This window comes from Toxotes jaculatrix, chromosome 23 (assembly GCF_017976425.1).
Source record: "Toxotes jaculatrix isolate fToxJac2 chromosome 23, fToxJac2.pri, whole genome shotgun sequence".
In the NCBI taxonomy this organism is placed as follows: Eukaryota; Metazoa; Chordata; class Actinopteri; family Toxotidae; genus Toxotes; species Toxotes jaculatrix.
In genome coordinates, this window is record NC_054416.1 from 6,259,568 (window position 1) to 6,276,195 (window position 16,628).

Consider the following 16,628-nt stretch of genomic DNA (forward strand, 5'->3'; position numbering starts at 1 on the left):
CCATCAGAACTTCCCAGGCCCCAATGGGGACGTCTCCAAATGTCCAACCAACTGTCCAAAAGCTATAAATGACAGAAAACAGCAGCATTTATCGCTTCAGCCACTTTTCAAGCAACATTATCTGATTCTTGATCATGTTTTTATTTTGCCACTGTAACACATCAGGCGCCTATCTGCCTGTTTTTGTGTGTGTGTGTGTGTGTGTGTGTGTGTGTGTGTGTGTTTGTAGATAGTGTTTCTCTCCTGTCCAAAGTTTGACTCTGCCATATTGTTTTATTGAGGTCAACAACAATTCCCGAGGTGGTGCCTGAGCTGCGGGACAGCTTTCCTGGCCGAGCCGGGGCCGCACCTCCACCCATTTCGTCGAGGTTAAGCCTTTACACACTCCACTGACTCCTAATAGTTGAGCAAATAGCTGCCCTCAAGCCTGATACTGTACTCGCTGCCCGAAAGGGTCTTACTGGACTCAGCTGAATAAATAACTGGGATCCTAATATCGCCCTGCACGGCAGCTGGCTCGTGTTTGTGTAATTACCACCGGCTCGAGGGGGGAGGCTGTGTGATACTGGACCGTTGATACTGGGCTGCTTTAGGTGAGTTTCCCAGGCCTGTAGCACAGTGTGGAGGGAGCTGCGTTATACATCAACAAGGACATCCACAGCACCCGCTGCGCTCTCTCTGCATGCACACTCGCTCACGCAGCTAAGCTGAGGAACCCCTCGCTGTGCACACTCAAATTATTCCACACTTCAACCCAAAACTTTTGATTCCACCTCCAGCTGAGGCGCACTGCTGAGAGCTTCACCCCCCCTGCAGCAACTGACAGAGCTTAAAGGAGGCAGGTATCAAATTGAGGGAGTGGTCCTCTGGAAACTATGTGAGACACACGGTGCAGCATCTCTTGGCTCTGAGCCCCTTTTGGCTTTGCCCTGTTCTCAGTCTGCAGGGACAAGTGGGGAACACATACTTCACTGTACTGGCAGCAGCGAGGAGTGACAGTGTGTGTACAGGAGAGTGCATGTGTGTGAGTGTGCGTGTGTGTGGGGGGGGGGGTTCAATCAACATACAGACACCGAAGACTTGAAACTGTATGAGCTGAACATACCAGAGGAGGGTTATTACAGGCAGGAATCCCAACAGCGTTCAACGTGAGTGTGTGTTTAAGCTATTTTCGCACTTGCAGGTTCAGGCAGCAATTGGCCGCGACGACCCTCCCCACCCCCACCCCCACCCCTCCCACAAAACGTTTCCCTGTACAAGTGTGGATCATGTGTGAGTTTGTGTGGCCTCGTTTTTGTTTTTTTTTTCTTTGTATGAACAGAAACTGTGTATGCACTGCAGCACATACCACAAGAAAATGCCTGCCAGCGTGCGAGTTTACACAGCAGCCAGCCGCAGCCCTTTGTCATTGTCAGCGAGGGTGATTTACACCAGAAACCCAACACTTGAAGCAACAAAGGAGAGGAGATGAGGAGCCGAGAGTGCAGCACTCCACACCGGACCTGTAATTTCAAAGACAACTCATGACAGCGACGGTGCGACGACGGTTGGACACGGTCCCGTGGAAGGCCCAGTTCTCTCACCTGCTGAGCTTCTGACTGTAAAACCAGGATTTCTGAGCATCTGACCTTTGCACACAAACACTTAGCAACTGCAGATTGGATTATTTGCTCTTTGGAGACATTTTCTGTTTGGAAATGAGCAAAAGTTTGGATAGAAAAGGTTGCAAAGTCTCACAACTCCCCAGGCTTGCATCTCTCTCCAACATCTGTCTATTCACTTCACCGTCTCGCAGAAGCTCGTCAAATACTTGGGAAGAGCTGGCTTGTACACACAAACACACAGCCACAGTTGTGTAAAAGCAGCAGGGGGGGGGGGGGGCACGATGTTGACACCAATTCCAAATCTGCAGGGTTACACTAGATTCCCCTAATGCACCTACTGGCAGCCTGCAACTTTTTGGAGCTTATAAATCAGCCGAATTTGTCCTCCACTTGAAACAACTCGCTCTCTGTGGTTCCAAATGAAAACTGGAATATTAAATATATCAGGATCAGTGTGAACTGGCCTCATTTTCTCTCCTCGGGTGCTTTTATTTCCCCATCACTCTTCGGTTTGCTTTACGTAACAGAGCAGCAGGGTCATGTGTAAGAAGCACCTTGAACTCAAACCATCGTTTGAGTTTGCCAAGGTTGCGTCACGCGTCCCTTGTGGCCTGTCTGGTCTCTTCACAGCCAGGGGGGGGGAGAAAGGCTGAACAGGTGATCTGAAGTTGCTGTGCTCACCACTATTGCTCCGACAGCTGTGTTTACACAGCGGCTGATAGACACCATTTGAGAAAAATCTACATGGGTGATATTGAGGCCATTTGCACAATAAGGCAGAATAAGACAAATCCTCTACAGGAGAAGCCTGATGGGACACACTAAGCTGCTTAACCATTACAAGTCAATCAGGAAATACATATTTATACTTGATGAAGAGCTCTTGGCTGAGCAGTCAGGTGCCAATGGGAGTCTCTTTGACTGGTTTTGGGACATTTTCCTCCTCTCCTGGGATCGATGCCTGATGTAATATTGCAGTGTCAGCAGAAAAGCAGAGCAGAGCAAAGCAAACAAGAGGCCAGAGGTGTGTTTGAGCAGGTGACTCGGGGAACGAGAGCAACAAAGCTGAGGCCCCGCAGAGAAGACCCCCCCCCAAAAAAGTCTGGAGCGCGACTGGGAGCAAATATCTAACCTGGCACCAGTATGATAAGGACTGGTGGGGAGGTTAAGATCCACTGTGCGGCGTGAAGGCGCATGTTTACACACACTCCTGTCAGAGGCCGTTTGTAAACAATTCCAACCTGTTTTAAAAGTGTAAAAATGGACAGCGCCCAGCTAAAAATCCCAATCATTTAAAAGGAAGCGGGAATGCATCCACGCCAAACACACAAACTATGTAAACTTGGCTTTGCAGGCTGTGATGGTTTTTAAGAAATAATCCCCGAAGCGCTGGACTGAAACATGCCCCGTGCGTCTCTGCAGCTCTGCAGGCATTGCCACGTTTCTCCTCTCATGCAGAGCCTCGTATACTATGGAGTGTGTGTATGCATGCATGAGGTCGTGCATGTGTGTGTGAGTGTATGCGTGTTTGACTTTTGCTTACTTTTACACTGCAGGTCCACCATGGCCTGGTACCACTCGTCCTGGTCCGCCTCGTTCTCCGCGGCGATGGCGAAACTCTCGGCCCGGGTGTAGAGCACGATCATGTGCTTGTTCTTGGAGTCGGCCCGCTTGTTGATGTTGAAGCAGGTCTCCAGCGCCACCGCTTTCTTCGGGACGGGGGCCTTGCCGCGGAATTTCTTCTCGCTCTCGTAGTACTCCAGGCGGGCCGGGCCGCGCTCCGAGGCGGAGCGGAGCACGAAGTACCGCCGGTGCATGGACTTCTGCTTGCGGAGGTAGCCGCTCTTCCGCACGTCCTCGCAGCTGTGGTGCTCGCCCGCTTGGCTGTCCATGACACCCGCTGTCTCCTTCAGTTCCCACTCAGACAAACGCAACTTCTTGTATCTCTCTTGTAGTATTTCTGCAAGTTTACCGAGGTGATTCAAACATCCCCCGGCTCCGCTCCCCTCCCTCTCTCCCACATCAACGCAGGCATGTGAGAGGGGAGGGAGAGGTCGGTTTGGGTTGCTGCTACTGCGAGTCCCGGAGGTCAAAGCAGAACCAGGGTTTTATGAGTGGCTGCAGGTATCGTTAGTTTTCCTGTTCTGTTTGTTTTTTTTTCTTTCTTTTGTCTCTCCTCGAAGCGAGCGGCGCAAGTTTTCCAGGCGCACACGAACGAGCACATGCGGTGAAGCTCGGCGCGGAGCTCCCCCTACTCTCCACTACTACTACTACTACTGCTGCCGCTGCTGCTGCCAGTGTTTCCGAGCGCTGTCTGAGCGGTTTAATCCCATTTACTGCACCTCCCAGAGTACAGAGGCCGTCTCCCGCTGTACACTGGGTGTCTCTCGGTCTGCCTGTGCCCCCCACCCCTGCCCTGCTCGGCTCCGGTCTTGTTGCCGTGGTGTGGAGAGCGGCGGAGCAGCTACCGTGGAGAGCGGCTGTCACTCACCGCTGTACTAGTACTCTGGAACACGGTGCGTTCACGGACTGAGCCCGAGCTCCGATACCAGAGCTCTCGGCCTGCGAGTCAACTTTTTTTCCCCCTGCATTCCAGTGCTTCTTAGTAGTGATGCAGAATTTTATTAACGCAGGCGGAAAACTGCAGCAGCCAAGTAAATATTTAAAAAAAAAAAACAAGAAAACAGGTGATAAAAACATAGATCACTGTACCGTACATCACTACAACTCTAACACTACATTGCATTGTATTAATATTAAATATGCCATTATAATTGCACGGATTACTGGGAATAACTATACAGCGAATCTATACTGCAGACATGAGAGGGGACCTCAGGAACAGACAGAGGGGGCCTCAGGGGCAAAAGCATGCAGGCTGGGCCCCTCTGTGCATTGTGTTCACACAGCTTATAACTTATGCAGCACGTGGACGTTTTAATATTCACCCACAGACACAGTTAATTTCTCTGATTTCTTATTCTATTTATTTCATTTTAAATATCTGATTTTCTTTTATGAGCTTCTTTGCTCTGTTTCTTGTGCTGCTGTAACGTGAAATCCCATTTCCATCCAATTTTCATTGCATCTCAGGAGTTTATCTGAGGTTCACTCGAGCAACATCCAGTATTTCCCACAGCACCTGAATGCAGCGACAGTCCCAGTGTGTGTGGAGTAAGATTTCAGTGTTGGCGCGTCCATGAGTCCATACTTTTCTATTTATTGTAAAAATCCCCTTCTGTCCTGTATGAATATCTTCATATAAATACACATTTTTTTTCAACAGCCCGCACATTCTGAAATACCAACACTTGGCGCATGAAATCTTTAATTAATACTGTAAGATGATGAGTGAAAATATTAAAAATCAAGGGTCACAGTGAATTCGTGGAGTCTTATTGGAACACGGTGATACTGCTGTGATTACTGTTTCCTTTAAATGTCTGACGAAAAGCAGATTAAGCTGCTGTAACTGGATAAATGAAGAAATTACAGACGCGTTATTTATTTCTGTTACCCAGACTGTCTGTGCACACGGTTTTTTTTATCATTATAATAATTACAGACTGTCTGAGCAGTGAAACCTCCATCCCCCCGGAAAAAATGCATATAATGCAGAATATTCACATGCACTCTTCAGATTTGGACGGACTCTGAATTTAAAACTGGAATAAATGATTCAAACGGGTCTAATAATAGTCATTCTGGTGGCTTTAAAAGCTTTCTATCTTTGCACTGTACGCTTATGCAGTATGTATGTTGTTATGCAATATGCATCCAAAAGTAACCTTGTGCATGAGGTCAGGGAAAAGTTGATACCATGCGCCCCCTGCTGCTTCAAGAAAATATTTCAACCTTAAAAAAAAAAGTTTGTCACACTGAAGAACCAAGAATTAGTTTTCAGGTCTGTTTTATGCTTGTGTTTTTGTTTATGAGCGTATTTTAACACATTTACATGTAAATGAGCCAGAAAACAAACAGGCATAATGAAACAACCAGAACCAAACTGTGTTAAGAAGCAACAAACTGATTTTATGAACATGAATACTTGTCATTACAAAGACATTGTTACATGAATCTCTTGTATTTTTTCTTTTTTTTTTTTTTTTTGGCAAAGTAAGGGAAATAAAAATTTCCACGTCAACCCAAAAAAAAAAAAAAAAACTGCGAGAGAACATTTTGGTCCGGTACATGAAGCGATGAAGTTATCGTACACATTTACGTAAGTTATTCTTATTACATTCAGTATCATCTCCTTTTAGCCCTCTAAGCGCATGCAGCCTGAGAGTGGAAAACATAGATTATCCTCCAAAGGAAATCTGACAAGAAACAGTGACGAATGCAGACGTGTTCCATACACCCATTACAGAGAAAAGCCCGTCTTATCTTTTCACATGCATCAGGAGGCTGTTAAGGCGGTTATAACCATCTGTAGAAACTCATGATGCAGGGTCAGAGTCTCACCTGGCTTTCCCTTTGGACAACTGAGAGACTCAAACCTTTTTAAAGCAGGAGACGACAGTGACATGTTTACCGGCGGGCTGGTTTTCTGCACTTTTTTTTTTTTTTTGGCAGGAGATGAAAGCAAAGTAGCAGCAGCAGCAACATGTGTGTAATATATGTGTGTGTTTCTGCAAAAATCATAGAGGCGTCGTTTACTCGTGACTCCCACAGAGCCCTGAGGTTGGCGTCTACTGGCACACAAACACCTTCTGACATTTGTCTTGTGGTACAAACACAGCAAGCCAACACTCTCATACATACATGAGTTTCATAATTACATTCACACATTTTTTTTTCCTCCACAAACACGTAAACACAGACAGAAAGGGGAGAGAAGGGTGGGGAGGGTCCTGCATGGCGCTAACTCCCCCCTCAGAGGGTGAAAATACTCCAGAGGCATTGAAATGGCAGCGACTCCTCAAGTTCACTTCTCCCTCGGTTCCCAGAGACGGATGGGTGGGTGAAGTAAGGAGGGAGGGGATCAGATGAAAGGATTTCGTGACGTCCCTCGACTGGGGTAAACATTCCCCTGAAAGACAAGACAGGCAGGGTGAGAACGAGCGAGGAGGCCTTTACTACACTTCCTGTAGTTTGTAGGAAGAGAAAACTTACCAATGCCAATTAGCCCCCACACACACACATACACACCCCTTTTACACCCCCTGAAGTGCTCTCAGTGTCACTTGTTTGCCAGGGCAACAAACTTGTACTTACAGTAAATGGGTTCACCGACATCGGCCGAGGGACTTTGGGCTGAGAGTCGGACGCAGGGAAGGAGGCAAAACCTGCAGCATGTGCACATAACACGGCAGTTTAAAAAAAACAAACAAACAAAACATGTTCACTGGTGTGCAGACGCCACTGAAACCAAAAACTACAGATGAGAACATGAAGCGCAGGGCCAGCAGCAGCAGTAGCTCTATCCTGGGTGTGTGAATTGGTATTCTTGGACTGTTGCTGCTGGTCAGTGTGATGTTTGTGTGGTTCTGCACAAACTGTTCCTAAATTATCAACATGTCTTCTCATAAAGAAATAATTTAGACTTTTATCTGTGGAAGAATATGACCGGAAATAAAAGATCTGTGTGTGATCTGTGCTGTGTTCAGGTACACCTTCAGCTACAGTCACAGGTACATTTTCTGTAATTGTCTCCGAGTTGATTAAAGACTTTGTTTGTTATGTTACATGGGTTTATTTCTGATCATATGATGATTTATGGACTTTATTTTTTCATAAAATTCTCTGGTGACTTCTTGTGGTTGGAGGATTGTACTTGTTTTCTCGGAGCGCAGCTCTTTTTGTGTCAGACTTAATTTGTAAAGCTTGGGAAAGAAGACAAAAGTTCTTAGTCTGCAATGCACAGTTGAATGTAAGAAGTTGTGTTCGTGTCTGAGGAATGGTTCTCTGCTGCAACGATATTTTTGGTGTCTTGTGAGTCCATATGGACTGGAAAACTGTATGTGCATGACACAATTAACTACTGCTACAACTAGTGCTCCGTTCTTCTCTGCTCTAACATGTTAAAAGAGAGATTTATCATATAGAATATGCACTCCTACAATTGATGAACTTCAATACACAACAAAAGCTGCACAACTGTAATTAAATCATCACAAGTTCCAAAAAAAAACCACCCACAATAAACATAATTATAAACAAAATAATAATAAAACAAAAGTCACCGTTGGCTTCCGGGTTACTGGTTGACTCATGAGGAAATGCATTCTGGGTGGCAGGTGCTGGGAAGGAGGCGGACGGAGGGAAAACAGATGTGGGCGAGGTGACAAACGCACCAGAGTCACCTGGAGGGAAGAGACACCCACGTATCATGAGACCAGACAGCAATAATTCATCCAAGCAAAACAAAACTGTTGTTAGCTGGAATCAGAGAAGGAAATACCAGAGAACTCTATCTTTAAATATCCCACAGGTAACATAAAGCTGTACTGAACAATCTGACCAGTCAAATGTAAACTGATTATATCAATACATAATATGGCTTTCTCATTTTTTGTAATTCATTCTATCATTAGTGCTGAAGTGTGTTTTATTTACATCCTTGATTTGAGGACAGGATTCTTCTAAGGCAGAATAATGATCAACGCTGTTCCCATGTTGAAAACCGTCGGAAGGAAGTGGCAGAGCCAAATGTGTGAAGGACCATGAACATGAGTCTCACCTCCTGAGGCGTTGCTGAAGGGGTTACTGGGGGAGAGGGCAACAGGCTGCTGGGAAGCAGAGCTGGAGCTGGAGCTGAATGGGTTGGGGAAATCTGAGACACACGGAGGGGGAGAGGCAAGGGGGAGACGGGGGAGATAATTCATAGTGCGTGGGGTTAACAGGGTACATTCCTGTCTATTCAAACCAACACGGCTCTGAGTCACACACATGCATCCTAATTAGGGGTATTGGATGGCTCTAAAGACGAAGGAGCAGACTGTAAATACAGTGCAGGTTAGCTGGAAGGATCAATGCAGTTCGTGCTCTGTACCTACTTGCAAAGGTCTGGGAGCTGGAGACTGTATCGACACCGGGGGAACTGTGGAAAAGTAGAAAAACGGAGGATCAATCAGAATGTGACCTTTATATGGCTCCGCATGCAGGAAATTTAAAAGTCTGTCATGTTAAACAAAAGCTGATTTGACAAGACTGGATCTTTTTTTTTTTCCTACCTGGCAGGAGTAGAGCTGGATGAAAGCCTGCTGCCGAAGATGGCGCTGTACTGCGGAGGACCACTAGGTGGAGCTGCAAACAAGCATTTCACACTGACCACAGTGTAACCTCAAGGTTCTAATGAGCGCTTATTTAAGAAATCAAGAGCTCTGATTATCTTAGAGTGCCAGTAAAAGTGTCACAGAGAGTTCAAACTGTTGATCTGAAGCGTGTAAGTCATCAGAGAACAAAAGCATTACAAACAGCCTGAATAAAATATGGCCCCTGTGTTCAGCTTGATATGAATCAAAGTGAGCAGGGGCAGAAAATCAATAACCTCCTTACTCTGCCAGGCAGGGGAGGCTGTGATGAAGGTGGAAAACAACAAAGCTTCTTGTAGAAAGCTCGAGGGCGTCTCACATGGATCCTGTGCATGTTGGTTATTAGACGAGTGCAGCTGAATTTAACAACGAATCAACAAGGGGCCTTGAATCAGACTGTGCATGATCTGGAGCAAACACAATGAGAATAATTCAGCTGCTAAAAGCCTTGGCATTTGGAGTAAGGATGTTACGCAACCTAGCTGAGCCGGCCGTGTCAATCTATATCACACGCACACTCCAACTTTCCCTCTGCCTCTATCTATTGCACAGTGGTTGAAGAAGCACTCTGGTCCTTTAGTCGGGTAAAAGTAGCAGTACAACAATGTAAAAATGCTCCATTAAAAGCAACAGTCCTGCAATCAAAATCCTACTTATTGTACGTAAAAGTAGCTGCAGCAAAATGGCCCTTGTAACTGATCGGTTACTGTTTAATACATGATTAAACTGTTAATACTAATCTTCAAATTCGAATGTACTGTAGCTGGTAGAGGTGAAACTTTGAATACTTTCTAATCTCCGGGGCTGTGAGATGATTAATGGGGCAGAAAAAAGAGAAAAAAAGAATGAAGTTCTGCTGCACACGTTAGTAAATATTTTACTGTCTTAATCTTGTAATATTTACCCTTTTATGCAACAAAAAGTTTGTTAAATGAAACCATCTGAGATGTTTAGAGGAAACGTCTCCTTGGTGGAACACTTTCCTACCTGTGGCCGACGATGTGTCAGAGAAGACGCTGTCCAGCTGTGACACAGCAGCGTACCTGTCCTGGGCGTTGGAGCTGCTGACCGGTGGTGTCGTCTGGCCGACACTGGCAGACTGCTGCTGCTGGGACAGAGACTGGGGCAGAGGCTGTGGCTGAGGATGGTTCAGACCTCCAAAGTCCACGCTGAGAGACTTGGGGAAGGCCCTGAAGGGCCCCGTGGCCCCTGAGGCCGATACAGTGCGACCTGAGAGCGAGAATAGAAGAATGAGACTAAAACTGATGCATTCAAGGGCCATTCACAATATGGAGCTTTTAAACCTGCAGGCCCAGAGTCTTAAGTAATTGTACAAGTTATAAAAAAAAGGAGGATAAAATGATAAGTTATCGTTGTGTTCAGATCTAAACTTGTGAATGTTCTTTCTAAACCTCAGAAACAAAAGCTGAAAAATAAAAGCACCTGTGCAATCATGTGATTCATCACGCTAAATCCAGATCAATTCATGGACATTAATCTGGTTGGTTGAATAGAAAATATGTTATAACTATAATGGATCATTATTGAGATATATAAATATAATAAAAAGAGAATCACAAGCCTTGAGTCAGACTGTGTAAAACATTTCATCCACTGCCTCAAATAAAGCATTTATCACATGCTTCATTAACATTTTCATGCTATGATGCTTGTCAAAGGCAGGATTAGCTTGACATATCAAGCACCATTTACTGTTGTCATGGTTAAGCATTAACAGAAAATCGAAAGGCAGAGCTGCAAGCCAACAAGTTCTTGGATAGTCTTCAATGCACCATACAAAAAAAAACAAAAAATACAATTGTTAGACGTTAACAAAGGCAGGAAATTGTGATTAACATCTTTCCTGGTAGCAAGCTTTCCACAAACACTAGCCACAGAGCATGCTAGTACAATGTAAGCAAGGGGATACAAATGAAAACACAGCTTGTTTTCCTCTGTCAGCTGAGGAGCTGGAGACACAGACCAGACCAGACTTGACCTGATACAGATTATCTGATGATATAAAGCATGCAAAAGTCAAGCTGCATGTTTTGGGGATGTGATCATACACTCCATGAGAGTTTGGAGATCCAGCCCGTCTCTGCGAACACACCTGAACTTCCTACGGCGCTTGTTTGAGATGTTAATGTGTGCTGTGGGATTACAGCTGTGCCCTATATAGTTTTTAAGTGCTTCAACGCCAACGTGGAGCGAAATATCAGCGGCCCTCTGCTGACGGGGGCAGCTGCAGCTACGGCCTAAAAATAGCATTACTTTAAACTTGTTCTTTTTCCTCTGAGGGAACAGTGTGTGTGTGTGTGTCTCCTTGACCCTCTCAGCCTTCAGATCTGGGCTTTGAAGTGGGAAACCTGACTGATGAAGAAAAACATCGACCCCAATTGCAGCATGTGACACTGGCCAGCCGTGACTCGCGTGGCTAAATGAGTGTAGAGTGCCGTGTCTTCTCCCAAACGGCGCTGAAATAAAGTCAAATTCACATGCACGTGAGGCCTGGTCAGCACCAGCACGGCCCACAGATTGGCCATCTATTATGAATGATGCAGCATGAAAAAGCGTATTGATCTCAGCCATTCAGCACACACTCAAACGCATCGGGCTGGTGCCGTGTCTTACCTAAAGTGAAGTGGTTTTTGAAAGAGCTACTGGCTACGAGGTTGGGGGGAAGAGAGGAGGGTGAGATAGGACAGACAGAGGAGAAAGAGGGTTAAATAGAGGGAGCTGCAAATTAAGACCACAGACCAAACGCTCTCTTTGTCCTTCCCAAAGTGACACTTCGAGCCAACAGCCATGAGTGGACGGCATCATCAGTGGGAATCAATGAAAATACTCAAATGCAAAAGACACTGCCAAGTTTTCTCGCTAAATGAACAGAAGAGAAAAGGGCACAGCAGCTATTTTTACAGGACATTCGCCCTCCTTACATCACATCAAGATGCAACAGGAAGAGGAACTGTGTTCATAAACATGACACTGTGGCAGTCTGCAGTGAGTTTAATCTATTCATCATTAGTATCAGACAGAGGCTACTACGGTTTAGGTCTTATCTAACCAGTAGTAAACAGGCAAATCTCTTTCCAGGAACTGACGGAAGCTGCTTAAAGGGCAATTCTGCCGTCATTGTGTGTTTTTGTTATCATTATCAAATGCCATGAAAAGATCAAAACAACCAGTGTGTTGGTCTAAATACTTTTCAGTGTCTGTGGCGCTCAGCACCACTGACACTGGTTCCTATTGATGGTGATTCTTTAAAAACAGGTTTTCAAAATAAAGTTTCATTTTTAAAAAGGGTTTAATCATGTTCTGAAACATCTGTGCATCGTCATCATCCTTAGACTGATGCTTTCAAATCCAGGCACCGTCAGTCACATGACTTGGACGTGTCCAAAGCTGGAGGATATATGGACAGAAGTTTTTTAATGCCCTCTCAAATGCACGTGGTTCATGTATTGATCCTAAACTATAGACAGCTATGTTCAGCCATATTAAACTAAGATAATCCATAAAATAGTCCTGCTCATTGATTTCTGATATTTCCCACAGTATTTTTATGACAGCAAGATGTGGTGACTTTTTTAGGTCTAGGGCAAATTTCTGGATGAGTGGGACACACCTGATGGTCGTGGGAGGGCGGGGAAGGAGGGGGCGTGGCTCTGTGCTCCCAGCGCTGACGACAAGGAGCCTGGACGCTGTCTTTCTATCCCACACAAGGTGGGATCTGTATCAGAGAGAGAGGGACAACAGAAAAAAAAACAGGACAAATAAATGAGGGAATGGATCAGATTTAGTCCAAACATTATCTTTCCCTCCAATAAAGATCAGCCTCTGACCTTTCAGTGGGGGGTCTCTGAAGCTTTGGGAGCGCGATGGCCGAGCGGTGAACACGTCCGTCCGCATGTCGGCAGGCGAGATCGCAGGCGCTCGGTCCCATGGCGGCAGCTGGGACTGAGACTAGAGGACAAGAGGTGGGAAGAAAGAGAAAGAAACAGATGGGAGGTAGAAAGAGAGACACAAAGGCTGAAGAAGTCAGTCTCTTTCATGCTTTCTCAATAATTCATAAGAAGCGGCTTTGATGTCGAGGTTACCTGGCCCTCTTTCTGTCCAACCCATCGGTCTCTGTCTCTGTGCTGCAGCGTGGGAGCGAATTCAGGTCGTTTCCTCACCTTCTATTCTCATTTTCTTTGTTGGCGCTGTTTGAACTACTTGTCTGCTTTCTCTTCCTCTTTTTTCTACCACACCCACCCACTTTCTCTCTTGAATTCTCGCACTTTCACTACCCTCACTCTGTCTCCATCGCTCTCTCAGTCCATTACACACACAATTAAAACACATTAAAGCTTCTTACCAGCGGCCTTGTGGATCTGGCATTGGGGGGCATGTTATGGGTGGCCGTCTGGCTCGCTAAGGGACCATGGGAAGGGGGCACGGCCTGGACCCCCGGACTCCAAGGACCCTCCACATCCCTCCGGTTCTTGCTTTTGGAAAAATGCCTGCAAAAGAAGAGCCATGAAGTGAGTCTGTGTCACTAACCGGACCCTTGAAAGGCACAATTAATGCTCTATTTATTAAACATCACAGCTAAGAATATTTCTTGGGCTTGAAGCCGAAACCCAAAACAGGAACTAGTTTTTTCTTCTACACACTGAAAGCAGTTATTATTCTTGAGCTGATTTTCCAGAGCAGGAGCCTCCATTTCAAGCTGCGGATGTCTAATTTTGGAACAAACATCATTAGTTTTCGTTTGGATTTAATTTTGCCCTGTTATACTCTTTTGCTTCTCGAGTTGAAAAAATTAATTTACATCAAAGCGTAAAGCCCTTTGAGATGCAACAATGACTAACTCATCAACAACACCCTGATGTTTAGCAGGAATAATGTTGCACTCATTGCAAAGTCGGCATCGTGGGAAGAACGGGAAATATTTCATTTTCAAATCAATATTTTTAAAATAATCATTAATTGCAGCCCTGCTCATCTCTACTTCCTGCCTGGTTACATCAGCATGTTAACCCTCACCATTTTTTCTTCTCGTATTTGTCCTGGAGGAACTCTTTGAACTTCTGAGAGTCCTTCATGTCAGAGCAGCCGTCCGTCTTTGGGTCAAACACACACAGCCAAGTTCTCCTCCCAACCTGAGCACAACACACACACACACACGTTAGCAGGAAGGTGTTTTAAAATCCATGCGGCTCTGGCAAGTCACACAGCATCAGAAGGGGTCTGTGTCTAATTGCTGGAGCATAAAATCAAACAACAATCCCCGCTTTTGTTTGGCATTAAGTCTCAGAGAGACTCTCACAAACACAAACAGGCTTTCTCATCAGTGATTCATCTGCGGCGCAAGAGTCAGAGTGCGGCAGATATTACTGCCTATGAATCACGACCGGCCGGATCACTCTTCACGGGATGACGAGGAGAAAAAAGCTGGAGGATACACACCTCTGCCTCTCCTCACATTATACTTGACTCACACACACACACACATATATCCTGGCCAAAGGCGAGCTGATAAAAAGGGACAGCACTCATCTTGATAGCCTGAAACGCTTTGCCATTTATCTCTGTGATATAAGCTCGGGAGTGAGTGCTGCCTACACCAGTGGTTCCCAGCGTGGGTGCTATTAGGTGTCTCATTTTCATTTTTTGTTGCTCGTTTAACAGCATCTCACAGGAAGTTACATTTACATTTACTCCATTTTACACTTTAAGTTTTCTTCTTATGGGCATTTTTCACTAGTGTCTCATTTTCTGGACTAAAAGACTCATCAAGAGAATAAGAGGCAGGTTAATTGGAATTAAAACTTAACTGTAAGTTGCAGCCTTTACACATGAACACGTCACATAAACAAACATTTTTGATAGGTTTCCCTTAAATTGGATTTTTGCTAAAGAATTGTGGTCAAATCATGAACTGAGTGGAGAAAAAAAACTCTATGAAGGAGTGCTCCGCTTTGAAAAACATTTGGGAGCCACTGGCCTGTGCACACGTGTACACACACACACACACACACACACACACACACACACACACTCACAGAGAAAGGAAATAGATCGTGGTTTGGGTGGGACAAACAGTGCTGGTCCTTTTGTTTCTTGGCACTGTGTGAGCCCTGCAGTAGCATTCTTCCCAAAAAAAAGCTCGACCACAAAGACTGGTTCAACTGGTAGCCACGAGGGACGTTTCATATTCCAGATCGGAACCAGAAACTTTTAGTTTTAAAACTGAAGCCGGAGCAGAAAAAACTTTTGAGCTGCTGCATTGGCTTAGTGACCTTGGACGACCTCACAGGTGCGAATAACTCAGAATTTGGCGAAACCCATTTTCGTCTTTGCAAACTCCCGCCTCCACCTGAAGCCCCAGGTGGGACATCGCTCACCTCGTTGCCATGGTTCTGCAGGAATTCCACTTCCTGTTGGGAGAAGGTTGTCATGGAGATAGACTTGACTCTATGGGGAGGGTTGAGGCCTCTCCTGGGACACAGAAGAGAGATGGGGAGAGGAACTTGAGAGTGAAATAAGGCAGAGAACATTTAGATATGTAGTCCTGGTCTCTGAGACAAGACAAGAAGACAGAGCAGGTGGGAGAGGAAGAATTTAACATGTGACTGTGAATCTAAGGGCAGATTTGTTGTGGGAAAAGGTGCCATACACACACACACACACACACACACACGCACCTTGTGACAGAGGAACATATGTTTTCAGTAACCAGAAACTGCTTTTCGTTCTCCATGCTGGGGAGGGGGGGGGGGGGGGGGGGGCACACACAAAGTGGGACACCGCTGTTCGTGTGCAACATTGCGCAATAACGCTCACCAAAGTGCTGAAACCGTCTTCCGGAGGAGCGTGGGGGACTAGGCTGAACATGCAGAACAAAATGTGACAGCACACATACACACACGCACGCGCACTAACACAATCACACGTGTGTGTATATATATATATGTGCACGCCCACACCGGAGAGGAGCCTGGAGAGAGAGAGAGGTGGTGTCAAACCTGCACCATGACGAAATGAAACGTAACTCAGAGCTGGAAAATGACCAACTAGCGGTCTGTCGATTATGAAGCTGAGAGAGGGAGAGAGAGAGAGAGAGAGGGGGGGAGAGACAGAGAGAGGTAGACACTGCGTAAATTAATTTGTGCACACAACCCCGGCTGTTGCACCACACCAACACTCCCTGTTTACGCTGGGAGATAAAAAAAAAAAAACAAAAACGAGAGATAACACGCTGTGAATCTGTCTCTGGATGCTGCACGGTGTAATCTCAGGCCTGGTACTTTTACTCTGCTGCTCTATCAGAATCCGCTCGTCCTCGCACTGATGCTAAAATGTGCAGTAAATAAAAGCCAGGAGGGGCGGCGGGGTTTTTTTTTTTTTTTTTTACTCACAGCATTCCTGAGCACGACGTGCAGACGAAGCTGCCCACCGTGATGTCGGTGTAAGTCACCCCGGGCTGGTTGCACTCGAAGCAGTGTTTGTTTACTCCAGACTGAGCCAGCTCCCGGACCTTGCGGGCGCAGATCTCCTGGTTGTCCCGGTGCTTTCGGTTCGACATTTTATTCTCTCCGGTGCCTGGCGGACAGGCTCGGTGTGAAGCCGGTAACACGCCGCTGTCCTCCCCCTGGATCTCCTCAGTTTACCCCTCCGCACCTCACGCCCGCATTATGGAAAACGCTTTTATGCGGCTTCACCCCAATGCATGGCTACACATAGGAGAGGCACGTCAAGTTAGATGCAGAGAGCGAGA

At 45.9% G+C, this 16,628-nt stretch overlaps 2 protein-coding genes across 5 annotated transcripts in view; both read right to left on the reverse strand.

Annotated features, from left to right (window-relative positions):
- Nucleotides 1-4,066, reverse strand: part of si:ch73-335l21.1 (insulin receptor substrate 1-B) — a 40,145-nt gene extending 36,079 nt beyond the window's left edge. For both annotated transcript variants that reach the window (XM_041030928.1, XM_041030927.1), the window contains exon 1: nucleotides 3,148-4,066. In XM_041030928.1, coding sequence (XP_040886862.1) covers nucleotides 3,148-3,496 — 349 coding nt within the window. In that variant the 5' untranslated portion in view covers nucleotides 3,497-4,066. The remainder of the gene's footprint in view (nucleotides 1-3,147) is intronic.
- A 1,545-nt stretch (nucleotides 4,067-5,611) lies between these two features.
- Nucleotides 5,612-16,603, reverse strand: agfg2 (ArfGAP with FG repeats 2). 3 transcript variants are annotated; one of them, XM_041031394.1, is made up of 14 exons: nucleotides 16,270-16,603; nucleotides 15,256-15,349; nucleotides 13,895-14,010; nucleotides 13,224-13,368; nucleotides 12,709-12,829; nucleotides 12,492-12,596; nucleotides 11,495-11,527; nucleotides 9,848-10,090; nucleotides 8,780-8,852; nucleotides 8,603-8,646; nucleotides 8,287-8,379; nucleotides 7,790-7,909; nucleotides 6,822-6,892; nucleotides 5,612-6,636 (listed from the first exon to the last, which is right to left on the reverse strand). In XM_041031394.1, the coding sequence occupies exons 1-14, from the start codon at nucleotides 16,434-16,436 to the stop codon at nucleotides 6,589-6,591; spliced, it is 1,473 nt and encodes a 490-aa protein (XP_040887328.1). In that variant the 5' UTR covers nucleotides 16,437-16,603; the 3' UTR covers nucleotides 5,612-6,588. The 3 variants fall into 3 exon arrangements, with proteins under 3 accessions (XP_040887328.1, XP_040887329.1, XP_040887330.1); XM_041031395.1 differs by lacking the exon at nucleotides 11,495-11,527; XM_041031396.1 differs by lacking the exons at nucleotides 5,612-6,636; nucleotides 6,822-6,892; nucleotides 7,790-7,909; ... (2 more) ...; nucleotides 8,780-8,852; nucleotides 9,848-10,090 and adding an exon at nucleotides 10,097-11,337.
- Nucleotides 16,604-16,628: the final 25 nt, after the last annotated feature.